The sequence below is a fragment of the Squalius cephalus genome (genome assembly GCF_949319135.1).
Source record: "Squalius cephalus genome assembly, chromosome: 21".
In the NCBI taxonomy this organism is placed as follows: Eukaryota; Metazoa; Chordata; class Actinopteri; order Cypriniformes; family Leuciscidae; genus Squalius; species Squalius cephalus.
In genome coordinates, this window is record NC_137142.1 from 12721752 (window position 1) to 12749527 (window position 27776).

The 27776-nt window shown below is 37.2% G+C and overlaps 2 protein-coding genes across 2 annotated transcripts in view; both read left to right on the top strand.

The window, feature by feature from the left end:
• pcdh15a (protocadherin-related 15a) overlaps window positions 1–26108 on the top strand; it is a 231075-nt gene extending 204967 nt beyond the window's left edge. Inside the window, exons 30-36 of the mRNA XM_079856369.1 lie at window positions 1792–1905; window positions 15545–15563; window positions 16345–16380; window positions 19469–19542; window positions 22220–22331; window positions 22516–24339; window positions 24768–26108. Of these exons, the coding sequence (XP_079712495.1) occupies window positions 1792–1905; window positions 15545–15563; window positions 16345–16380; window positions 19469–19542; window positions 22220–22331; window positions 22516–24327 (2167 nt within the window). The 3' untranslated portion in view covers window positions 24328–24339; window positions 24768–26108. The remainder of the gene's footprint in view (window positions 1–1791; window positions 1906–15544; window positions 15564–16344; window positions 16381–19468; window positions 19543–22219; window positions 22332–22515; window positions 24340–24767) is intronic.
• Window positions 1798–10372, top strand: LOC307148706 (protocadherin-15-like). The gene is made up of 2 exons (XM_079854422.1): window positions 1798–1909; window positions 7409–10372. The coding sequence occupies exon 2, from the start codon at window positions 7701–7703 to the stop codon at window positions 8544–8546; it is 846 nt and encodes a 281-aa protein (XP_079710548.1). The 5' UTR covers window positions 1798–1909; window positions 7409–7700; the 3' UTR covers window positions 8547–10372.
• Window positions 26109–27776: the final 1668 nt, after the last annotated feature.

The following is a 27776-nucleotide window of genomic DNA, read 5'->3' on the forward strand; positions in this document are numbered from 1 at the left end:
AGGACAGGCTGAAAAAACATACACAGTAGGTGAGGTAGATGGGTATTGGATGCCAGGTATTAAAATGGCTTTTTTTCAGTAATTAACCATGCTAACAGGCTAATCTCCCAGCCAGCTCTGTGTGAAAACAGATTAATTATAAGCGTTTGTGACATATCCCAGGCATTCGATCCATCCGTCACATCTCATGAAAGCCTAGCATATGGGCCTGCTCTCCACACACTGCAGCTCCTCTGAGACGGAGAGAGAGCGTGAGTGTGGTCCTGACCTTCTGCACACACCGATGAGTCCGTCGTCAGCTATTGTGTAAATACATAACAGATGGATAATCACACAGCGAACACAAACAGCTAAGCACACACATCTACGTGTGAAGCTCGCGCACACACGCATGCATGGCTGCATTCAGATGTTTTTTACACATATTAAAGACAAGAGTTTATTTGGTGGTTAAACTCTTGTATTAAATGTGAAGTGACTTTTCTATGTAATTTAATTTGGTTGTTTACAAAAGATGCGTAATCGGAGACACAGGTGTTAGCTTGTATATCACAGCACAGCACTATCTTCTGAGTAATTGCATTGTGGTTAAATAAATAATATTGAGAGGGCCATGTTTTTGATAGCCTCCAGGAAGCCAATAGTCAGGACGAGAGAGTGTGTGTGGAAGAAATACAAAGATAGGAAGGAGAATAGAGTGCAAGGTTAATGCTGAGAGCCGTGTTGTTTCTCAACTGTGGAGATGCAGGATACAGCAGGGTTATCCTGTACTCTTATCACATTTTACAGCATGAATTATGCACACCTGCAGCTACAATCACAGCAATTTCAGTGGGCTGCATGATTCAACACTACGAGCATGTTCTGGCCTGCGAAATTAGAATGTGGACTGCCAATCAATTCAAAATATGCTAATTTAAAGAGATTACATTATTCTGGCAAAGCAGTAAAACAATAAGTAACATCAGACTTGAAATACATTATTTTTTATTATATTATATTATATTATATTATATTATATTATATTATATTATATTATATTATATTATATTATATTATATTATATTATATTATAATTTATTATATTATATTATATTATAATATATCAAAGCCATGCATCCACTGTAGGTGTTGTTGGTTTATTATGTTATATAATATAATATTAGTATCGTATCGTATTAACCCATACATTGTCCAAACTGCATGCGCTCTGTGGGTTTATTATATTAATATTATATTACATCATATTTTGTTGAATTATTCCTGTGCCAGATTATCTAATAATTCTTCTTTCCTCTTCCTCTTTCCCTGCCCTCCTGTTGCTGCATGTGGACTCTACACTCAGGTTCAAAGAGTAAGTTCAAATTCTTCTTTTTGATTAATTATTTGCCGGAGACTGTGTGCTTTTATACCCTCGTTATACGGTTCAGTCCTTTAAAAAGGGAACATATGAGTAGAGTGCATGAATTGAGATGAGGAGCAAAGGACGTACTCACTCCAGCCCTCTCTGATTCCGGCGCAATAGCAATGCCTTTGAAAATGAGCAGAAATGATTGGTTTCATGACCTCACAGAGAACAAAGTGAGCCAGGTTCAGTTCCCTCCTAATAAAACACCTCATCTCACTGTGAAAGGTGCTGAATATCCCATGATATTTTGCAATGCATGAATAAAAAGTGCTGGAATAGATCAAATGAGAGTTGCCGGATCTCCAGACCTCATATCTTCCAATAATAGAGCTGAAATGAGGCTTTTGAAAAAAGGAAACTCACTATTTGGGGGTGCTTTACAGGAGGCAGGCCGAGTGTGCCAAAACTGCCCGGATCCAGATGTCACTTCCTACTGCCAAATCAACAGGAGGTGGCGCTCCGACCAATCTCTACGAGGAACTTGGAGACGGCGGCATGTAAGTAACCTGTCCTAAATAATACCTTCAACCTTCAGAAGAGACAGCTGAGAGATGATTTACGAGATTTTACAGAAAAGGAGAAACACATTTTGTGTGAGTGTGTCTGTTGGAAACTAGAGAATAGCACAACAAATGACATTTCTGTCATACACTTCTGTTGTCATTTCAAACTTATATGACTTTCTTTGTTGGTTCACCACAGAAATATTTTTGACCAAAACAAGATCATAAAAGTAGTCCATAACAGTATAATTAGTCAAATTTGAAGGGTTTGTTCACCCAGAAATGAAAATTCTGTCATAATTACTCACCCTCATGTCATTCAAAAACTGTAAGACTTTCATTCATCTTTGGAAACACAAATGAAGATCTTTTTCGTGAAATCTGAGAGCTCTCTGTCCCTCCATTGACAGTCTACGCAACTACCACTTTCAATCCCCAGAAAGGTACTGAAGACATCATTAAAGTAATCCATGTGACTCCAATGGTTAAAGCTCAATTTTATGAAGCTTATTTTGATATATTTTTATTTTATATGCTTTGTTTGTTCAAAAAACCATAATTTACCACTTTATTTACAAAATATTACTCCATCCCGACGCATGCGTATTGTGTTGGCACGAGAGCAGACGCTGCAGGAACTGAATATTTAGTAAATAAAGTGGTAAATTATGTTTTATAATTCTGTGTTGCTTCGAAAAATTGAAGTTAAACCACTAGCTGCACTTTTGGCTTTAATATTAAGACCATCCGAGATGTGCTCACTGGACATTTAGCGTAGCAGGAGTCCAATGCCAAGCTAAAGGCTGTTGTGAGTGGAATGAAATGTTAATAGATTAAAAGATTATAGCCACAGCACAGCATCTGCGTCCCTCAGGTAAAGGCTTTTAAAGTGCTTTTGATTTAATGCAATCAAAACAAATGCAGCTGCTAACACAAATAGACAGCGGAAAAGACGAGGTTTTGTATTGAATTCATTAGAATAGATGCTGAACTGCAGTTTAATACCATCAACAGAAAGTAACAGGACATAAGGGCAGGATTTGTTTGCTTGTTTATCTGGGCAAACAGTTTGTTCTTTTGTTGGATATGAATAATAACATAGCCTGTCAGCAACCTTAGAAAATATTTTTTTCTCTCTGTGACACACACACACACACACACACACACACACACACACACACACACACACACACACACACACACACACACATTTTTCACTTTTTTTTGTCATTTATTATTTTTTTATTTTTTTGGTATTTATCATGACATTCTATCTGATACATGTCTTGATGGACATTTCAAAAAATACTGTGAACCAGTGTTATTTTAGTATCATTGAGACATTTTTTAAATGAGATTGAAATATTTTGAATTAATGTTTTATTATTATTTTTCCAGATATTTGTATTTTCTAATTTCTTTTTAATTTCAGTTAAAGTTGCAGTAATTTTACATTTTTATAAGTTATTGTATATATGTTTTTTTTATTTATATATTTATTTATTTATTTATTTTTTTATTTTTTTTTTTATTTTTTTTTATTTTTTTTATAGTTTTATTTTTGGCCATTTTAGTGCATCAAGATAATTAACTAAATGAAAATTATAAATGTTGCTAATGTAACTAGCTGAAATGAAATAAGTTTAGGTTTTTTTTTTTTATATTATTTCAGGTAATGAAACATGTTTTTATTGTTTAGTTTTAGTTTTCATTAACTATAAAATAACCTTGCTGTGAACAATGCAGCAACAACAACAATTAGACACATTATGGTAACAAGAATTTGTAGTGCAAGTACATTCTTAAATACTTGTCATTTTCTTGATTTAATGTAATTTTTTAATTGATTTTGGGGTGAAATGTGACCTGGATATATTTTCTTTACATTGCCATTTCAAATGAAATTTTAGCCCTTTAGTTTTTTGTTTTTTTGCATGTATCGTAATGCTCATTTCTTTACATGTGTAATGAATGGTTGAATGGATGAGTGGTTGCATTTCCTCTCTAATTTGCCTTTTGTGTCTCTTGGGCCCCTTTACATGGGATATTAACATGCATTCCATATTTAGAGAATATCTGGATATATCTGGATTGCATTTATTCCTTGCACCTTGCACAGTGTGAATGCTTACGTATTACATAATTACACTGTGTGTGAATAACAAAAACACATTTGCATTGGTGTAAAAAGCATGATTTTGTGCGCATTTACATCTGGCTTTTAATGTGATCAAGTTTCTGATTCAGTCATTGAAAATGCATTTTAATGCCAAATGTGAACAGGGCCTGTCTGTGTTAAATTCTTATCACTATTTTTCTTCTCATGTTTCATTCATTCTCATCTTCTCTCTGTATTTTCCAGGCTTGGACTACAGTGAGTAACATGAAATATGCTGCATTTCCCTGCAGTGTTCTTTCTTACAAATCTGCTATCTATTTTAAAATCCCTCTTGACTCAGTTTTGTGGTTTCTAGTCCCTGTGTAGCTGCTCTTGTAGTTTGCTTAACCATTTAATCTTTTATGCCTCGATTTATTTCAAATTGCATATTGAAAAGAAAATTTTGATACTATTTACATTTATTTTTTTATGTTATTAAATGTTTTTTGAATGATGTCAAAAAAAAATGCACAGATCCATGTGTGTAGCTGCATAGCAGATTAAAGCTTGAGTAGTCTAGCTAGAAAAAGCCTTCGCTTCTGGCTGTAGTGGTTCCTCGCAGCTTTCTCCACAAAGCAAAGAAATACACTTCTCGTCCTTCACTTTGAGACTCGACATTGTAACAGATCATCTTGATTGAAGTTTGAACAAAGATTATCTGAACAGATTTATGAGTGGTTTATGAGTGCTGGTATAGGATCTTTGTGCTTCATAGCTGGTAGTGCACAATTTTGATTTTGGACACACTGTGCCTGCTTGAATTCATCATATTAAGTTTGCGTTCCATACAAGGTTGCATGTAGGATATTTCTATCTCTGACCATGTCTCAGATGACGATGTATTAAGAAACAACATGGCAGTGCTAGCCTTTGTTTTGCAGGTAGCGTACAACAGGGCTAAAGGCACATCTTACAGGCCCCGATATACTCTTGGCCAAGTTCTTTTTCATTTTTCACATAGGGGTATAAAAAAAAAAGTCTAAAAATACGTGTGTATGTGCTGCTCACTTTCCTTTCAACAACAAAATGAACACACAACAAAAATGACAGCAGTGAGAAAACAGTAGTTAAGAAAACATCTGATCATGGAGATGTGGATATATTTGCACAAGCTCTGCAATTCGGCAAGCAGATTTAGAGTATTAAACATGAAAAAATAGTGTCAGTGTCTCAATTAGAATTACAACTTAAATTTCTACTATTAAGTGGCTCTCCGATGCATTCCTGTTTTTATTACAGAATGAACAGAATAGTTTTTTAAGAAAGTTCACACACAGTCCATTCTTAGATTTAGCTTGAAGTATGTCCAAAACTTAAAGGAGAACTCCGGTCAATTTTAACATTGAGCTCATTTTTTTGTACATTTGGAGTGCTGTCAGTACAGAGAACAACGACAAAAATCGGTGTTGCCTACACCGTGTTATCCTCTTTTTAAAATTTGCACCCTGTTGACTTAGATGGGGCAAGTTTTAAACCTGCTTTTAGCCTCTTAACATCCTTGATGTGTCATTACAAGTGCCCAGCCATGTGAGTGATTCCTTTAGAGTGAACCCGGGTGAATCTGACTGCAGTAGATGTGAAAGATATGAATAAAAATGATGTTAATTCAGCCAGCGCACATACCTGTATTTACATCCTGTTTTTGGTTGAAGCCCACAGTAGTCGATTGTCGAGTTCACGCGCATAGGTTTAGTACCTATGATCACGCGCCCGAACTCGACAATCGACTACTGTGGACTTCAACCAAAAACAGGATGTAAACACAGGTATGTGCGCTGGCTGAAATAACATCATTTTTATTCATATCTTGCACATCTACTGCAGTCAGATTCACCGTGTTCTGAAGGAATCACTCACATGGCTGGGCACTTGTAATGACACATCAAGGATGTTAAGAGGCTAAAAGCAGGTTTAAAACTTGCCCCATTGAAGTCAACAGGGTGCAAATTTTAAAAAGAGGATAACACGGTGTAGGCAACACCGATTTTTGTCGTTGTTCTCTGTACTGACAGCACTCCAAATTTACAAAAAAATTAGCTCAATGTTAAAATTGACCGGAGTTCTCCTTTAAGGAAAATGTGGGAAATATATGTCCTTTTTTATTGAACATTGATGGATCAGCACATTTTGTAGTGATTTTTTTTTAATAATCATATTAATTTATAAGGTGGTGAGGATATACTGTACAAGACCGTTAATAAGGCAAAATACCCCCAGTATTGATACAAATTAAGTTACAGAAGTGTGTTTTGTTATTTGATGAGTGTATACTATGTGAGAAGAGCATTCACTCAATGTTATTATCTCATTTTTGACAGAGGTGGCTTTTAGAGGCTTTTGCATCGGAGGTCTTCATATGGTGATCATCCCAACTAAATAAATAACAATGACCATTTGAACCAAACCATGCCGTGTAAATGAATGTCAGCCAGCTATTTCAGATCTCGTCAATTAAGTTTTCCCCCAAAATACTATACTTTTAGATATTATTCAGCTATTGAAAAACTGTTGATTTAATTACTTTGAAGGACACTGAAATCATTACCAATACCTTTGTCTCAAAATATATTTTGTATTTTTAAATATTCTTATGTGCTACATAAATCTATAGCATTTTAAAAAACATTACATTTACATTAACATTTTACATAAATTTATTTAGCAGACGCTTTTATCCAAAGCGACTTACAAATGAGAACAATAGAAGCAATTAAACTAACAGTAGGACAACAATATGCAAGTGCTATGACCCTTCTCAGTTTAATCTAACGCAGTACATGCATTTAAATATATATAGAAGAGAAAGTGTTAGTATTACTTATCAAGTACATTAAATATTAGATTCAACTTAGCACAGAGGATCAGGATCAGCTAAATTTCCAGGTTTATAGTGAACCGCGGATATGGTTTAGAAGAAAATGTCTTTAGCCCCATTGTACCCTATGATTATCAGCAAAAAGATCATAGCAACTCTGTTTTAAACATCTTTTCCTACAAAAGTTTGTTAAATGGGTTTAATCATCATTTCACTTTTCAAACTGAAAAGTACTCTGAAAAGTTCAGCAGCGTAATGTCTCCTGAAGTTTTAGTAAGACTATTTCTCTCAAAAGCCATAAATTGAGAGTATTTGATTCAGCTTATTCAAAGCTCAATGTAATATCGTGAGCAAATTTGTTTGGCCATGCTCTTTCAAAGTCCATTAAAGTGAAGGATTTTTATATAGTGGGTCATTAGAGTCCTATCCTCCCATGGCTGTTCTCTTCCCTCAATTCCTTCCTGTCTCTTTCCACACATTTCAATCTTCTCTCCTCTCCTTTCATTTTCTCTCGTGGCCCGCAGAAGGCGCCGAAAGTCTGTAATCGAGGAGGTGGATCGACAGAGTCTCATAAGAACCTTTGCCTCTCGTGCAATCGCAGTCTACAAACAGTGTGCCGGAAATGGAAAGTTGCTCAACAAGCTGCCCAAGTCAGAGACCACAGTCACCTTTTTCTCAGATGAGCGGCCTCTCACCACCCAAAATACGCTTTACCAGGATGGAGCGTCCAGCAGTACGGAGCCCAACTCGGAGGTGTACAGGGTTGCTGGATTTCTGGACAGTGATGCTCTGTCTCCAACAAGCCCCTGCAGCCAGATGACTTCTTGGTCCTTGCCGTCCCGTTTTCGAGGGCAAGGGCTTTATGATGCTCTGCGCCGGAAGGGTCTCTGGGACCCCTCTGAATGGGAGGAGCAAGAGCTGAAGGCGGGGCTTAAGGACAGCAGGGAAGAACTTGATGCAGATCTAGATCAGAGTGGTCGTAGCATAGAAACGAAGCTGTCTGTCAGAGAACAGGCTAGACAGTTTGAGCAGCAAGCTTTAGCCGAGCGGACGCCCAGACAGAGCCGGGACTCTTATGCATCTCTGGATCCGGACGACCCGCTACTAACCGCCATCATGCTGTCGTCCAGTCCAATTTCTGTCGGCAAAGACATCCCACCCTGCATTATCATCACCGGGGATGATGGCGAGACTCCTCCCCCACCCACGGCTCAGCGACCGACTCCACCCGTCCTGAGGAAGTTCAGCTCCAGTATCTCCAATTACATGACGGTGGAGCCTTGTGAAATCACATTGGAATTCATATCAGACTCTCCGGACAGCTCACCACCCCTTCTGCCTGTCCCACCCCGTTCTTTTCTTTCTCCTCCACCTGTGCAAGAGGATTTCACCCCACCACCAACCCCAACTCCCATTCAGTCTCCTGAACTCCCAGTTCAGTCTCCGACTCCTACACCTAAACTAAGAGGGATCCTCAAGAACACGAACCGATCCACCGGCAACCTTGATGTGAAAGATGACTGCAGTTGCGAAGGAGGAAGTAAAGACTCCACGACTGTCATGCTAAAAGAACCAGAATCTAAACAGGACCAAATATACGCCAGCCAATCAGAATCTGACTTTTCTACTCAGCTCTCAAACCAACCAATCCCAGAGGAATGAGAGACTTTGCCCACTTCAGCCCTTCATTTCTGAATGAACTCTGGAACTCTTTTCATATCTTCTTTCCTAAACCTCCTCCAACTGTTTCATCATTTACCTTTTCATGCATTATTTCGAGGGCACTTTATTTTGAGAGCACTTTATAATCTTCAACTCAAAGAAGGTCGTAAGAGTATAGTTTCAATGTGATATAAAGGTGTTTTTTTTTTTCCTCAGTGCATAACTTACATTTTGCTGTTTTTATATGTTAGAATATCAACAGTACTTCATAGAGTGGATTTCTGTCAATCAAATAGAACACAACAGAGAAAGGGAGTGACAGAATTTTTATGTAAAATTTTAATTCTTAAATGATATACATTTTTTGACAATGAAATCCTACATGTAAGCAAATAGAAATATTTTTGTAAGAACAACTATAATATAGTTTTATAAGAACAAATGTTTCACATTTATGTGTTGCTATAATCAGAGGAGAAAATGTGTGTGTTCATGCAGAACATTCTACCTCTAAGCAGTTTCTATTCATTATTATTTGTAATTTAGTGGTTTAAACTGTTCTGATGCTTTCAAATTGCATACAAGCAGTTGTTTTGTTTTGATAATATGTAAATCTATGTGCAATTAAACATACACTACCCTTCCAATTTGGGCTTTTAAAGAAATGTATACTTTTGTTTTGCAAGGATGCATTGAATTAATCAAAGACATTTATGATGTTACCAAAAAAGTTATATTTCATATAAATGCTATTCTTTTGATCTTTCTGTTACATTTTTTTTTTTTTTAAATGTATCACGTTTCCACACAAAAAAAATATGAAGAAGACCAACTGTTTTCAACTTTGGTAATAATAAGTAATGTTTCTTGAGCAGCAAATTAGCATATTAGAATGATTTCTGAAGGATCATGTGACACTGAATGGCTGCTGAAAAATCAGCTTTACCATTACAGAAATACATTACATTTTAAAATGTTAAAATAAAAAATAGAAATGTTCTTTTAATTATAATAATATTTCACAATATTACTGTATTTTTGGTGAGCATAAGGAACTTCTTTCTATCAAAAAATCTTACTGATCCCAAACTTTTGAGCAGTGATGCATATTTTACATTTATATTAAATTGTTTTTTGTTTTGTTTTTTTGTATGAAAAGTACAGCATGCATTAATTTGCACATTTTTAAGAAGAGCAAGTGAAATAATGTATTTCCAATAGAATCTATTTAATAATAATGGACTTTTTATCAGATTAATCAAACTAATATTTGAACTGACCATCACTGTTTATGAATATTTAATGTTTAACCGGTGACGTGCTTCCTCGCAGACAGATGTTAGTGAGAAAAGCTGTTATCGTGATCATGTGACCTTGAGAGGAGTGATAGAGATTGTAATCAAATTTGATGAGGATGGACCTTATAATTAAAGATCACATTTTGTTTAATCAGTTTAGTTTGATCAGAAAAAAAGAATAAGAATGAATTAAATTATATTATCTATTAGTCTGCACTGTCTAAGTGATGCCAATTGGAAAGGAAGGTCACTTCAGAGGAAGAGCAAGTTATTACCTTTAGATTAAAGATTAGGAAAATACATTTTTATGTGGAATAACGAGCACTGGTGAATCATTTGCAATAAAACCAGGAATATGCATTAAGGAAGGTTAGAAACAGATAATTCTTTATATGTCTTTCTCATTTATTCAGTGTTGGGGAAAGTTACTTTTAAAAGTAATTTGTTACAATACTATGTTACTAGCTAAAAAAGTAACTATTGCATTACTTGGTTACTTTTTATGGAAAATAATGTTACGTTACTTTTGGCTTGCTTGCTTTAAAAAAAAAAAAAAAAAAAAAAAAACTATTCACAACAAAAGTGAAATCAATAAGCCTCAGACTGAAGGAAATGCATATTCACGCCTGTACAGTAGAGAGCGCAGCTCAAACAAACCTTTCACAAACCATTCTGAATTGCAGAAGAATAGGACATGAGAAGAAAGTTCAACACTCTTACTTCAGCAATAAAAACAATGAAACACAAATGTGATGTTCATTTTAGCTTATTATGTTGACTTGGATCATCGAAGGTCAACAACAAAGACATTGTTTAATAAAGTGAGATTAAATAAAGTAAATGTGTTATTTTACATATTTAAGGTTTGTGTAATATTCTGCATTTGCAATTCACTGTTTTTATTCATTTTGAGGAATACTGAATCTGTTTTTGTGCAAGTGATGAGTAAATGCTTGCTCACATTTAGAATTATAATAACCATAATGTTACACGGCGCACACAACGTCTCTACACTTATTCAAGATTTCGCTCAACATTGGGACAGAAGAGCTGTCAGTCAATGAATGGGAAAACCAAGTAATTTGTGTTACTTATTTGAAAAAGCAACTCTGATATTTTATTGTAAATTTAAAAGCAATGCTTTACTAGTTATTTGGAAAAAAATAATCTGATTACATAACTCACATTATTTGTAATGCTTTACCCCCCAACATTGTTTATTCAGAGTCTCTCTCTCTCTCTCTCTCTCTCTCTCTCTCTCTCTCTCTCTCTCTCTCTCTCTCTCTCTCTCTCTCTCTCTCTCTCTCTCTCTCTCTCTCTCTCTCTCTCTCTCTCTCTCTCTCTCTCTCTCTCTCTCTCTCTCTCTCTCTCTCTCTCTCTCTCTCTCTCTCTCTCTTCTATCTTACTAACCCTTTTTAAAAGCTGTTAAGAGAGCCAGACCTCCTGAAGCTCTCCTGTCTCGGTTCAGTCCTGCGGATGTTTTTGCCCTTTCAGAAACTCAAGCAGTCAAAACTCACATAGAGATTAAACAATACAGCTAATCGTTGATGTGGCGCATAGCAGGGGGACGTTCACTCTGCCGTTCCCCGCTGAATTCACCCCATCAGGCGTGCAGTCAATGTCTCTCCATTCAGACCAACTGCTCCTACAATATCTCTGCACTGGTCTGCAGATGGCGTCTCCCTCATCCATATCGAACAATCTGTTTGAAATCTGTCATCACCACATAAGCAAATGCACACAGATTGAATAATGCATCATCTTCAGTTCTGAGCTCCTTTGAAATACACAAACATTGTGTTTGCTGTTGCACCAAGTAGTTAAAAAATGAATGAAATGAAATTACACTTATTCTAGCCACAACTCTTCAATAGACAACAAAGGACAGAAAATATGATCAACGGTTACATATATTGTGTTATTTATGTTATCTGACTCTGAGGCAGAAAATTTATGTGCGAGCTGAATGGATGGACAGGATGTGTGTGTGTGTGTGTGTCAGGGCTTGTTTGTAGGTCCAGAGGAACGGCTCTATATTTCACATGACCTGCTCAGCATGATGAAAGCAGACAGTGAGGTCTAGAGAAATGTAATTAATCAATCGATGAGTCTGCCGTTGACATCACTAACCCTAATTCTCTCTTTTCTCTCGTGTGTTCACGTCTTTCTCTCTTCCTCCTTTCATATTGCCTGCTCCACACAAAATAAAATGAATCTCTCTTGCTCTATTAACTCTTTCCGTGCCTGCTTTTTAAAAGAAAAGTTGCAAGCCACTGCCAGATATTGAGTTTTTTCAATATCTGAACATGCAATATCAAAAGAAACAACAGACCCTCTGCTTTTAAAAAAAAAAAAAAAAGAAAAAAAAAAGATTCAACACTTGAATGTGGGTAAGTTTCATTTAAAAAGCAACATTTTGAGCAAAAAGCTGAGAAAATTAGGTTTTTGTCAAAGAAGATTATAACATAGATGTAGTATCTATCAACACCCCAAAGCTTGCAATCCTATAGCCCGTCCTGGGTCGACATTTCATTCAGTAACGTTAGGCAGTTTTGATTTATATGCTGTTTAATGTTGATGATCACATTATTTTACATATGCATATGATTACAAATGCTATTGCTTGTTTCTGCTTCTTCTTCACGTGTGTTTTGATCAGGAGATTCAGTACTTTTTCAGAAGATGTGTAACAGCGCCCCCTACCGTATAACAGTGAAAACACGGATAGCCGGAAATTTCCGTCAGTGGTGGGGCAGCCGCAGCGTTGTCTCATAAATGACGGAAATTTCCGTCTATGGAGGGGAAAGAGTTAAAAATGAGAGTACTTCAAAAAAGTACTCTATTAATATCACTCAGATTTAGAGTTATGTATTTGAACAAAGCCCTAGTATTAAACGTTTTCTGCATAAATATAAATAATACCTCATCACGTTAACACCATGGTGACTTGCAAGTGAACCTAGATGGTTCTTTAAAGGTAGCCTAATGGTCTCCACGAGAACACAAGTTTGTTCTTTGCATTCTTAGAATTGAGAAACTGCCTTTTCTTCCTTGTGGATTTGAAAATCATGCTTTCCCCCGTTATGGTTGAATCACGGAAGCTACACCAGTTACTTTTGCCAAGAGATTTCTATTTATTATTTTAAACATGTATCAGACAGAGATACAGAGCAGAATAAGGCTACAGGTAAGGAGGTCGTCATTCCACATTTTTCTGTTCCCCATTTCTCTATTCCAGCACCCCATCATGCCAGCTGTAAATGGTTTCTCTGTGTTTCTCCTCCCTCACCCCCTCATGCCTCTATGTTTCTCTGAGGTGGTACAGTAAGATTGAGCTTATATACACCACTCTGGGACATACAACGTCCTTGAAAGGTATAGCAAAACATGTTGTTTATGTTTAAAAATGGAACGTATACCCAGAGGAGTCGCAATAGGGCAGGCAAGCCAGGCAATTGCCTGGGGCCCCACATTTTAAGGGGGCCCCCGATGCCTGATCATTCAAACAATCAGGAATGTTAATATAAAGACACAGCAACATCTCCGCATCCCCCTTAGTGGGGCCCCTCTCTCGTTACCTGGTTATGCTTTTACCGTCTCGCCTCAGCAGCCTTTTTCAAACTGGAGCAGCGTTTACTCGCGGTAATTAGCAAATGCATGATTTGATTTGTTAAACATGAAAAGGACTTATCCGTCTGGCATGGCCGCTCGCTCTAACCTTAACATAGATAAATGTTCGCTATTATTAGGCGCATATCCAAGTGTTTGTGCGAGTGTGGAGCGCGCACTGCATGACATGGAGGCGCCGACGCGATTACTTGCATTTTCCTATAAACAGTGGAAACTTAAAATATTAAATTTCTGGCCATACAGAAAAGAATAATGCATCAGTCGCAACTACTTTTATTTGTGTAAACTCACAATAACAAGAAAACTTTGTGCTTTTGTAAAATAAAATAAAACAATCAGGGCGCGCTTTCATGGACTGTGAATTGGAGTGCGTCTCAAAAATAAACAGAAACACAGCGTATAGGCTACTAGTCTCACATACATGAGAAATATATCTATATAAAGCTTGAAATGTCCACTTTTAAACAATACATTTACTATAGTTGACAATATTTCATTTGTAATAAGTATCCAGCTCTTTACATTAAACTTGAGTAAACAATTAGTTAATGAACTAATAAAACAATAAAACAAATATTAAATTAAGATGCTAACTATATATTTCTAAATAGCATTGCTTGTTCCACCACGCAAATGACTGTTTTTAAGGTGACAATCTGTTACACATTTGAAGATTTACTGTATCTTGAAAATTGTTGTATTGTATTGTATCTTCTGTTATAAAGATGAAGATTGACATTTCGTTAATTAAAAAAAATAAGCACACAATGCTTTAAAAAACTTATGTTCTGTTAGATGTTCTGTTTTAACTACTTTTTGAATTTTGTATAATAATATCTCTAAGCAATGAAGATATATTAACAAAAGAATCTTATATATTATATAAAACATATATATATATATATATATATATATAAAGGGCCTCATTGATTAATTTTGCCTGGGGCCCCCACTCAGTGTTGGTTCGCCTCTGCGTATACCTCATGCTTACACATGGTTCAATCCACTTTCCATATTAAGAAACTTCCCTTCAGTGTATATATTTTTGTGGTACATTGTATCAGTTGAAACATTCCTTTCCTTTTAAAGAACATGCCAACTGAAGTATCATCATTAGTGGAACATCTCTGCTCAGTGAACGTTGCATTGCACACATACCTCTAAGCAAAATATAGCTCATCCCAGATCTCTGCTCAGCACACATGTACAACATACTCTGACTTCACAAAATACATTATGAAATTATTATGAAAATGAATAAAGAAAAATAATACAAAAAAATAACATTAAACAGTAAATTTTTAGTCTTCATTCCTGAGGGACATCGAGAAAGACATCACGTTCCTCCCCCACACACACATCCCACATCACTCATCTGTCACTCACATTCATTATGTGGGAGAGATATGTGTTTGTTTGACAGGGATATTTCATCATTTATTCAGGTAATGCACACCCTCTTACACCACTCTTTATCCGTGGGGTGAATTTCATAAAACCTGTTAAGAACATGTCCAGTGGCTTTTTATTTTATTTATAAGATTCACCCTATAGTTTTGAGGGTGTTTCTTCAGATGTAGTTCGCGTCGATCAACACACATGCTGCTCATTTGTCACACTGTTCTAATCCCTTAGTGGGTTTCACTCTTTGGCCCTTGAGAGCCCTCAAATGTAACTTTCCTGGAAATTTTGTTTGTGTATAGGACCATTTATAGCTACTGCATATAGGTTGTGAGAGTGTGCGTGTGCGTGTGCATGTGTTGGTTTACTATTTATCAGAAAATGACGGATTTCAGAAATCAGATTAACATGTTTGTTAAGTCTTTGCTATAGGTAAAATTGCTTGTGTCAGGACTATCTGCGCCATTTCCCTGAGTGCATTTTTATCTTTCGAGTGCTTTCCCATAGTTTTCATTCTGGTCCAGCGATAAGAGAGTGTTGAAATGCTTTTTGTATGATAAAAGTGAGTCAGAATCCACAAAAACAAGACTGAAATCACTTAGCTAGTCAACAGATGTCACAATACCAGCCACATGTTATTCTTTCTAACACCTCTGTTTCTTTCAGCAGGCGTGGCATTGGCAGAGAGGTAAGTCAATCTTTTTTTCTTTTTTTTTCACTATTAATATCACTCATATTTAGAGTTAGGAATTTGAACAAAGCCGTAGCATTAAAAGTTTTCTGCATAAATATAAATAATACCTCATCACGTTAACACCATGGCGACTTGCATAGCACCTCTTATATTTTCCTTAAACCATGTAAAAATCAAGTTCTACTTATAGTTGATTTCATTTATGGGTATTTTCTTTAATAAGTCGAAGGTAAGAGTGCCTTGTTCCCTTGTCACTTCAGACCGCCAATAGTGCCTTGAGGGAGACTTTCACTAGAATCTCAATGAGATGAGGCGAGCCATTAAACTTACATTTACACCTCACTAAGAAGTGTAAATTGAAGAGTCGTGTCTAATCTTACTTCTGCCTGCACACACATTTTGCAGCAAGAAGAACATGTCACGTCAGTGTCTGAGTTAATGCATATAGACTGGCTATGCATGCTGTCAAACATGACCTTTTCTGACCTTTCAAGCACTTTAGCTCTTAAAGTTTGGTCTACTTCTTAAGATGGAACATTTTCCCTCATCTGCATCTCTGTCATTATCTTTCTCACCAGGAGCTTGTTCTTTCCCCCTCCCACTCTTTCCTGCATCTTTTTGCTGTCATGTTCTCAGTCTGATCATTCATTTTAAATGTATGCAGCAACAACATCTCTTGCTATTCTCTTTGTCTTTTATTCTGTGCTGCCTCTCATGTATTCTCTCTTAGTGTCAAATCTTTTTTCTCCCCTCACTCTCTTTGTGACTGTGCCAGCAGCAGCTGTTGAGACCCTCTCTGCTCCGGCCTGAGGTAGCATCTCTGTTTTTCTGCATGCCTTTCCTTAGTTTTCTTGACAAAAGTAACCCTTTATTTCAACGGTCCCCTTTAGACATTCTGTTGACTATAATTAACCTTGCAACTACAAGCCAACTACTCTCATTAGAGTTTTAGTAAACTATCTGCTTATTGACATTCTACACTCTAAAAAGTTTAACTATGATTTACTCATTTTTTTGGGTGAAACATTTTTACACTAAAAATTTGAGTACATTTTAAAGCTGTGAAATCAATGAAATATACTGTATGAATTGAGTAAATGTAAGTAAAAAAAAAGTACTGCATCTGGTACATTAACAAATAAAATTAAGTAGAAAAAATTTAACATAAAAAACAATATTTATGAGTAATATTAACTGTTTTTTATTTATGAGTAATATTAACTTTTTTTATTTCCTCTAAACCTTTGTAAAATAGTATTCCATACAACCACCAGTATACATGACATTGGCCTTTATTGTCGATGAGTACAGCAATGCAGCATATTTTACACTGTTTTAACATGTATACAATATTGCCTACATTTAAACTCATTTAACAAACATTTTAGAAGTAAAAATTAAACATTTAAACATTCAGGTAGCCTAATTTAAGTGTAATCAACCAGTCTGTTATCCAATTTCCACCAGATCGGCGCTGGTTTTCGTGCCGCCGTCCTGCGTTTCACTCATAGCCGAAAGATACCGCGAGCGACTGACTCCATAACCTGCCAATAAACAAACAGTGCACAGTTCTGAGGACATTTTATCATCCAAATTAATTATATTCATTTTCATTAGGAATAAATTCGTGTGTTTCATGCAAGGCGTTTCAATCGCGCGAAAAGACAGGCGCGACTCTCGTTTAGGTGTCACATTATGCCTCTGTATGTTGTTTTGCATTAACCCTTGTATGGTGTTCAGGTCTGTTGGACCCGTTTTCATTTTTTATCAAAAGAAAAATTATACAATTAATTATTTTTTCAAACTGAGACTCATTGGCCTTGGCTCTTTTTCTGTGAGGAATATATATCAGAACACATTTTCAATGAAAACACACTGTACACCCCCCCTACACATTTATATTACACACAGGATGTTCGGGTCCACTGGACCCGGGGCTAATAAAAGTGTGGAAATTGTAGGTCCTGTGTACCTTTACTCTGTCCTCCTCCTGTCAGGGCCTGCTGTTAGTGTGTGTATGTTCTTGTATATGGTTTATGAGGACACAAATGTGTATAATGACATGGGTATTACAACGTAAACATGGTTTATGACGACATCTGTGTCCTCATACTAAAACATACTAAATGGTGTTTTTTGAAATTCAAAAAATGCCAAATGTTTTCTGTGATTGGTAGGTAGGGGGGGGGGGGGTGTTTTGTGTGTGTCTGTGTGTGTGTGGTGTGTGTGTGTGTGTGTTGTGGGTGTGTGTATGTGTGTGCATGAGTGTATGTGTGCGTGCGTGTGAGAGAGAGATTGTGTGTAAGTGTGAAAGAGTGCAAGAGTGAGTTTTGTGCTTCTACTCCTGCCATTCCCACACGAGGTTGCAATTCTTAAATGTGATCTAACAAAGGTAAAGAGAAAATATTAACCACATATGCTGTTTATATTGCTTGTAATTGGGATGAAGTAAACATCTGTTGAGTATTTTAACATAACATTTTTGATTGTGTTGAATTTAAAACCCAAAAATGCAGCGGGTCCACCAGACCCACGAACACTGGCTGAGTAACAAAAATATGAACACCACACAAGGGTTAAACAAAATGATTTAAAGCACAGTAATGATTTTATAGATAAAACAAAACATACACAAACCTGAATTTCACAGAGGAAATGCACCAATTCTGCGTCGCTGAGAAGAGAGAACTGTTCTGGACTGGAGAGAGTTCAAACAGCCCGCGCTCACTCAACCGTTGAGTTGTCCTCACGTCAGAGGGTGGGGGAGGGGTGCATTGTTTTAATTGAGTAAACTTACTCAATTTCTTAAGAGTGTGTTAAATATATTAATAATATTGATTTGAATTAAGTAATATTTTTGTTTCTTGAAACAGATCAGTTTAATTCTCCATTCTCAGATATTTTGATAGAAATTTCACAAATATATTAAGTGTATTATAAATAAATAATTGGTTAGTCGAGTTAGTCAAGAGTTAGTTGACATGTAGGTAAACATCACTTATAGTCAACAAAATGTCTAAAGGGGACCATCAAAATAAAGTGTAACCTTGACGGATCTTCTTAGCGTTACTGCATATTTTAAATATCTCTCATTAAAGATCATTAGTTTATGTATGTTTATTTTGAGGTCTGTAGAGTATACATCAAGGAACAGCAACTGCATTCATCAAGCAAATTCATTGGGTCTTCAACTGCTAAATAATAACCTTTAAAAGGACAGTTCCCAAAAATTAAAATGCTGTCATTTTTTCCTCACTCATGGTCATTTCTTTGTGTGATAAACAGGCCAAAATCTAATATTCATTATTTGCTAAAAATCATAAGGGTGACTTTTATTTTGGGTGAAAATTCAAGATTCTTTCTTCTTTTGTAGATAAATGTCTAACACTTACACTACCACTAAAATAAAAATGAAGAAATTAATAGGCATACTTTTATTCGCCAAGGATATATTAAATTGATCAAAAATTACACAAAAGATTTTAATATTTTCTATTCATCCTGAAAAAAATACGGCTTCCACAAAAATATTAAGCAGAACAACTGCTTTCAGCATTTCAACACAAATGTTCTTGAGCACCAAAATGTAGAATGATTTCTAAAGGCTCATGTGACACTGAGGACTGGAGTAATGATGCTGAAATTGGTATGAGCATAAGAGACTCCTTTCAAATACATTAAAAACATAAATAAAATCCAAACATTGTAATGGTACAGTAGTGTAGCTAGATGTTCATTTGCATTCCCTGGTTAAATTAAGTTATAACTATGAGTGAATAAACACATTGTGTGCCAGAAATGTTATTGACTAGATAGTAAATTGTGCACCAAACCCAGACTAATTTTTGTAGACTGTGTGAAGATGAAGTCTGACATCTGTCTTTATGTTTGTATTTTAGGCTCTCTCCATGGAATCGGGTATCGATCCTGGGCAGGATTACTATTCTCAAGACTACTACAGCTACGATCAAGGGTGAGTTTCATATATTCAAAGCTAGGGTGTATTTGTTACAGACTAGGTTTTTATATTTCAGATGCATTTTCTTCCTCTCTTGAAGATCAAGTATGTAATTTCTGCCCCCAATACAGTAGCCCCCTTTCTCTTTGTCTGTCTCCTGTGTCCTTCGTTTTTTCATCATCTTCGATCACTTCAGTATTTATCTTCTTTCTCTATTCCAATTTTCACAATTGATGATAACAAAACACCTGAGCACAAAAAGATCCAACCAGAAAAATAGAGACAGACTCTCCATGTGATTTTAGGCTAAAAGACTAAGATGCTTGTTGTGGGTACAATACATTAACTAAGCATATTGTGTCTGCAAACAGAAGGAGACAGCAGAAGAGAGAGAAAAAGGGTGTAAACACTCTCAAATTGACACATATTGTACCATTCGGAACAGATGCTGTTGCAAATGTTCAAATGTTGAACTGCATGGTTTAAAGTCAGCCCTTCTGAGGAGATGCTGGAAGCTTTAATTAGATTAATGTACCCTTACCTCCACACTGCCGTCTTTAGCTGAGCTCAGTGGATTCATTAAGACGTGAGGCGCATGTTTTCTACTAAGACTTTCAGACCCGAGTTCAGTGTTCAAAGTGTAATTGCATCCTCTATTACGTTCGGTAGAGTAATTTGAATTTTCCAGCAAGAGGAGCAGCAGATGGTCTTAAGGCCTCTGTAGTGCTCTGAGCGTTAGCTTTGAGCACCACAGAACAGATGATTTACTTTAACATCAAGATCAAGATCTCTAATGATAGAGGACTAGGGCTATTAATTGACATTTTAAAATGAATGGCACCAGTCCATGATGTTGAATGGTCAATCCAGCATTCCAGTCATGCTAAAATGCACATTATAGAGAAAGATATAATAAAATAAAAATAAAAAACTGTTCACCTAGCTATTAATCTTAGCACTAGGTTTTCATATCAGGGACTGTATCTCATAGAAAGGGGGTTCCCAAACGTTTCCATCGCTGGTTCACTTTTGGAGCATTAGAGTAGATGAAATAGGCTTTGTCCATTAAAAACTTGAAACACGCTTGCTCCGGTCCAGATATCAACTGTGATCCATGCTGCGAGTGTTGTCAAACTAATCGCAGTGTTTAGCACATACAATGTTCTCATGCTCGTTCTGTTTGTACAAGTGAAATGCTATTTACAGACATATTTCCTTTATGAGTTGGAAGGTTTGCACGGAAATGCAAAGAACGCACTCTTACGACCATTTCTCTGAAAGATAACAGCGCTGAGTTGAACAGAAATGACAGAGATTAATGAACAGACCTGCAACAGCCTTTCGTGACATTTGAATTATCCAATGTAATGCACACAAGTTGTTTTACGAGCATGCTTTTCACTATGAAACGCAACGCATATTTATGTAATTAAATTGCAAGCAATAGTAAAGTTTTTTCAGTGCTGTTATATTATTGCAGCCCCAGACTAAACTGTTTTTGTGTGAGTGTATGTGTGTGTGTTATTCAGCGAAACGTAAATTTAGCTGCAACCAAGTGCGACCACCTTTTCCCTTTTTGCGACCCACAGTTTGAAAAACCCTTTCTTAGAAGAAGGTTGGCATTTAATGGATTTCTCAGTAACATTTTTAAAAGCAATTTTATAAAATGAGCAATGCAATGAGAATTCCCTCAAAATTGTATCTGTTTGTGCACTCTGGATGTCAAGGTTTTCTTTGTCCATATTCAAGGCCTATGAGAATGAAGGATGGCTTTGATTCCACATACATCAAGGGAGAGAGTGGGAAAGATAAGTGTTGCACTTCTGTCAGACTAAACGGCACCTGCTATCAGAAAGGCCCGTCCTGCTGAAGATCCAGGACTATTTAGCTTAGGGATATTTAATGGGGGTTTAGCCTTTAATCCCTTGATCACAGAGGCTGTTTGTCCTGTGTGGGTGGAGTGGACTGATGTTGATTGCAAGTGTAATGAGGCATCTGATTTGCCTTTTCCCATCTTGAATAAACACTTCAAACCTATTTCCAAACCTGTTGGAAATCTGATCTCCAAAGTACTCAGAATGTATATTAGCTTTGAATTAAAGGTGTTGTAAGGTTTTCTGTTTGTTTGTTTACTTATTACTTAAAATATATCACTAATTTTTTTTTTTTTAGAAAAGCTTATTTTTTGTCTTTTTGGAATTGAATTAAGAATGCTTTTTAAAAAGCAGGTCAATTCCTCAATTTGAATTGAGGTAACAAACAGGATGCAGAATTGCTATTCAAATGTTAATGTAAGGTAGTTACATTACAGTTCAATTCAATTAAACTTAATTCAATTAAACGTTAGTCAAGACAAACTTTTTCAAAATAGAAAAGCAACATTTGTCAAGACAAACTTTGAATTTTGTCTTGACGAAACCTTGTTTTTAAAGATTTTTAAAAAAGCATTGAAGTTTATACGTAATTTTGCCCAACACTTTTAGCCAGCTAGGAAACATGTTTAGGTTTGCTGACATCAGGTTGGTTGAGATGTCTTTGAAGAGTAGGGTATAGGAGAGAAGGCATGTGGTTAAAGAGATGGGCTAGTTCCATCTAGTGGAAATTAGCAAAATTGAAATCACTTTTAATATTGTTCTGCACAGCACAATAACTCGAAGTTCACATGTTGTAATATTTCCATTCCTACATCCAGATATGATCCCTATCCGCCCTACGGCAGCCGCAGGAGGCTGATCACACCCATGTATGATGAGTATGGAGAGGCCATCGTGGAGGACGAAGGATATTACTATGGTGGACCAGAGGTAATCTTACACATTCATTCACAGACAACTTAGGATATGGTGCAGTTATGTTTTCTTTTGTTTTATTACTCATAATCTTGTCATCACCAATAGAAAATCATTTTCATGTCATGCATTTTTTAAACCGGGTTTCATGTAAACTGTGATTAATGAGATTGTTTTAAAAGAATTGCTGTCACAACAGGGTCGGGGAAGAGGGAGAGGTGGGCGAGGGAGAGGTCGCGGGCGTGGAAAGCGTGTGGGATTCCAGGATTTCCCACCAGAGGATGAGATTGAACAGGAAGAGTCTGAGGTTCCTGCTGAGGAGCCAGCAGAGTCTGAACCTGAACAATCCAAAGCTGCAAAAAGGCTGAAGTCTGTCATGAAGCTCAGCAAGTTCCTCGCTGCTGGGAAGAAAACTGAACCTACCTCCCCATGGAAGAAGGCCAGGATCTTCCCAATGATGTTTGGGAAAGGGAAGAAAGACAAAGATTACGCCAAGCTGACATCTGCACGTCGTATTGATAGTCAAGAGAGCCTGACGGGTGGGCAGAGCACCACTTCCATTGATGGCACGTCCACTGCCAGGAGTCGGCTTGGGAAAGTCCTGAAACGCATTAATCTGGCAAACAAGCTGCAAATTAGAAGGAAATCACAGAGCAGCATCAGTAGAAGCTCTGTGAGTGAGAAAGACGAGTCTGCAACCGAGTCAGAGAGAGAAGAGAAGAAATCTAAAGTGTCCATCAGTGTCAGTGAGCCTGAGGCCAGCGGGAGTGGATCAGAGGCAGAGAGCCGAAAGAAAGGCTCAGACGAGGAGGAATCGTCCGATAGGAGCAGTGTAGGAGGCTCCACTGATGACAAAGATTATCTGAAAGTGGATCTGGACCGAGATGATGCCAATGAGAGCACAGTTGATTCTGAATCAGAGCCAGAAGAACCCGGTGATTCTGATGAGGAGAGTAAATCAAAATCTGGGACTGAAAAGTCAGGAACCGAAAAGGATTCCGAGGCAGAGTCAGCATCTGAGAAAGAATCTGAAACCGAGAAAGGGTCGGGTTCAGAGGAGGAATCCGGCTCGGAGGAAGAGTCAGGGTCTGGAAAGACCTCAGGAACAGAAAAAGAGTCTGGATCTGGGACTGAAAAATCAGGAACCGAGGAAGAGTCCAGCGCTGAGAAGAGTTCTGCCACAGAAAAGGAGTCTGAGGAAGAATCTGAAGAAGAGTCTAAAGGAACAGAAGAGTCAGGATCGGGAACGGAGCCGTCTTCTGCTCGCTCATCAATGAAATCATCCCGTACTGAGGGTTCCTCGGCACGTTCGAGTGCAGGAACTCGGAGCAGCAGAAGTGGAAGTGTTTCTGGTAGTGCAAGTGGTACTCTGAGTGGCAGTGGATCAGGTGGCAGCTCTAAGGGGTCTTCAGTAAGGTCATCACAAGCATCAGTGTCTGGTGAGGAGAGCAGTGGTGAGATGGGGTCAGCGAGTGGCTCTGAAGAGGCTGAAGAGACAGAAATGAGCGGATCTGCTCCATCAGATGCCACTGGATCAGATGCTGTTTCTGTGTCCGACAGTGAGAGAAGCTCTACGAGCTCCAGATCAGCAGCAGGAAGCCGACGCTCTCGCAAGAGCATAATTACCCGATCATCCCAGGACACCATTGATGAGGAGAGTGAGGAGGAGGAAGAGGCTTCTGAAGAAGAAGAGGAGGATGGAACCGCAGATGAGAGCAGAGAGTCTGCCAGTGAGATGAGTGAAGGATCAATGTCACGGAGGTCAAGTGTGATCTCAGCGGCAGGAAGTGGAGGCACACCGTACGCCACAGAGAACAGCGTGATGGAGAGTTCAGATGAAGCATTTGGAGGCCTCTCACCCATCACAGAGGTGGATGAGGATGCCATAACTTCAGGCAGTGGCTCAGCATCTGAGAGTGGCTCTATGATTCGCTCAAAGCAATCAGGAACCGAAGGAACCACGGAAGTAACAGATGCAGAATCCGAATCAGGAGATTCCACAGCTTTCTAAAAAAGGGGCCAAGTAAGACTTAACTGACTTCTGTCATGGAGTGAAGAGATTCCAACTTTTCTCACAGTCTTTTCTCTTATTCTGGTGTGTTTTGGAACCATTCCGACTGCATGGAAGTGCTGAAAATGGCATGCCGTTCATGTTTCTGGTGTGCTTCTGAAATTCCTTCTCTTGAGTGAACTTACATTTACCATCACTGCTAAACTGTGTTTTCAGAACATTTATTTTAATCATCTCATGTTTCCTTTCCCAAAAACCTTATCCCTTTGAGTGCTTTGATATGATATTGATACCATATGTGGAGCAGTCAGTTTGCTTCTCTATTCGGGGGGAACACAAGAATCAGTTTGGTTACGATTGCAATTTTTCACCATTAGTCTCTAGGGGGGGTTCTCTTTGATAGTTGGTTTATGTTTGTAATTCTTCTCTCTAATCTACAGGCTGGCAAAAAAAAGAGGGTCAAACTGGTGTTTGACAGAGAGCACGACACAACTTCAACAGGAGAGGACAGTGGGCCGGATGTCACACGCAATCGCATACCCAACGTCAGCAGCCACAGTAACATCAACGGATCAGTATACCTTGCCCAAAACGGTACCATCATCCGAACACGGAGGCCCCCTTACCCCAACAACTTAAAACTGGGCTCACCAACACGATTAGGCAAACAATTTAAAAAACTAGATAAGCTAGGTGTCACACACGAAGAGCATTTACCTTTAAATGGAACGGAAGACAATGGGTCTATTATCGGCACAACCACTGACCATTCCTATGTTACTGATCACAACCTCAACTCCAAAGAGTGTAGTATAATGGGCCTTAACAGCACAGGGCCCAAATCCAACATCGATAAAGCCCGTTTGGAGCAGGATAGGGGGAACTGTGAGCAGGAGTCCTCAGTGGACAACAGGGAAATTAAAGATTCGGTAGAATCTCCATGTGAGCAAACACTGTCTGATGAAGAGGAACTCTGGATGGGTCCCTGGAACAACTTACACATACCAATGACAAAACTCTGATTTTTAGTTTTGCTAATGCTGGTGGTACTGTTTCTATTTAGTTTCCTTTCTAGTCTTTTCTATGTTTTATTTGGGTTCTTTGAAATATTTTGTTGTACACACACCAGACACCGACTAAGAAATGTGAGAAATCCTCTTATAAGGAATTGTTTTTTCTTGCAGTTGACTATATTTCACTTCTTATTGTAGTTTCAGATCAATTGTTGTGGAAGACAGGGCTATTAATTCAGTACAAATTCCTTTGCCTCAAGTCAACTGTTTCCAAAATGTATAACTGTATAATTGAAATGATTAGATATTATCAGATATGATTTTACAAAGACAATACAAAGAAAATGTAGCCGATTTAAACAATTTAGAACGCGTGTCAATTACAGCTTTGATTGAAGAGTATTTTTTATTAATGAGTCACGCAACGGTTGCTTGAAAATTCCCTAAAAATCAGTAAAACCAGTGATGGCTGCTGTACATTCAATTATCCCTCATGTTTTTTAATGGATGTATTTTTTACATTGAGAATATATATGGTTGTAATGGCCCTAATATTTTGAAAAAAAATATTTACATAGATCTATAAATGTATACTTAAGTATAATACAGTATATGTATTTTGATAACTTTAACTGTTTGTTTTTTCATTCTTCTTTTCATCAAAAAGAAAAGATTTTTTCTTCACTTTTGAGTTTTGTTTTTTTATACTGGTCAGATTGTTTGAAGCTTTGATTTATTATTATCATGAATAAAATTTGTGAACAATCCAAGTAAATGTCTCTAAAATGAGTGTTGTGTTAACCTCCTGTGCTTTACTGGTCAGTATATATAACAGAGCTTTTTCATATGAGAAATAGGTACACAGAGGCTTACTCACTGAGCATCAGTATTTATCCCAACAATCTTTCATCTGTCCATCAAAGGCTGACCGCTCTGTCAGATATGAATATTTGTCCATCCACATTATTACAGCTGCCTGGGGAAAAAGAAGAAAGTGTCTCTGAAAATTGAGAGTTCTAGAATGTTCCTTGATGCTTATGACGTGATGTGAAGATATCTTTACTACAGTAATAATAACAATTAACTGGACTCATAACTATACAATGGTCATTTCTTGTCTTCTAATTTGCCTGGACACACAATGTTCCAAGAGTGCTTTTATTTAGATTAAAACTTTCTTTTCATTCTTAAAATGCTGTTACTTTCTGACTGCATAGTACCGGAAACATCTGTTTGTGATTACTAAGGTTAAACTTCTATATTTGACTTCTTGTTTACCTGCAATCAAGTAAAATAATAATAATAATAATCATCTTAAATGATTACAGCCTGATTGTCTGGTTACAGCTTTTCCAATTTACCTGCCATGTGTCTGCATTTTCCACTATACTTGATTCTTGATTATTTGCATAATGTTGTGTTTATGCATTGTATGTGTTTGAGTAACATCATGCACATACATATGTGAAGTGATTGACTGTTAACTGCACAGTTCTACGTTCACCAGCAGAGGGAGACACACTATTTACCCATCCACTCTTCTCAGAGCTGTGATGGACATTACTTTGCTAATCAACGCAAATCGCACAGACAAGGAAAGGACATAAGTTTAAACAAATGTTTGCTTTCTGAATTGAAATCATACTCTGATTACCTTGATGAACTTCATGTTTCTGAGTAGATTCTTAAGGGTGAACTTAGATTTATTTATTGATTTATTTAGCATGTTAAAAATCTTAATTCTATCCCAATAAATTGTGCAGTCTCAACTTTGCATGTCAACATCCTAAAAATGGGATTCTGTTGGCTGTGTTCAGGCTTACTTCTTATTGAATACTCTGAATAAACTGTATACTGATTGCTGTGTTTTTTTTTTTTTTTTTTATAGTATGTGAACCAGTAGGCATTATACAAATGTTTGATAAAATAATAGCTATGTTGTTGTCACACAAATTAAAAAATATGGCGATTTTTTATTCTCCATTCCGTTTTGGGGAAAATGCTTTAAAAACAACTTTAGGCAGTCTGATCAAATACCAAGTCAAAATGAAGATGTTATAAATCTCATCTGTTCATCACATTGGAAAAGGAAGGTCATGACTGCAACATTTATCCAATTTTTATGTGTTGCATGTTGAGATATATAAGTGTTATGGTATTCAAAGTCATATATCCTGTTCTCCTTTAAACAATTGGGTATTTTAAATGTGTCTTCAGTGTTGCTGAATAATTATAGTCACGCATAGTGGAATACGAAGGCCCACCTGTCCCCTTATTTTCGTTCCTGCACATGTGCTGCAGTGAGCTGTGTTTGACTCAAATGGGCTCTGACTGTGAGCTGCCTCCTCTCCTCTGGCTCTGGCTGCTGTTGATGCTTTAGCGTGTGTGTGGGCAGATGCAAGTTGTAAGCATGCATGAGGAGGGAGAGTGTGTGCA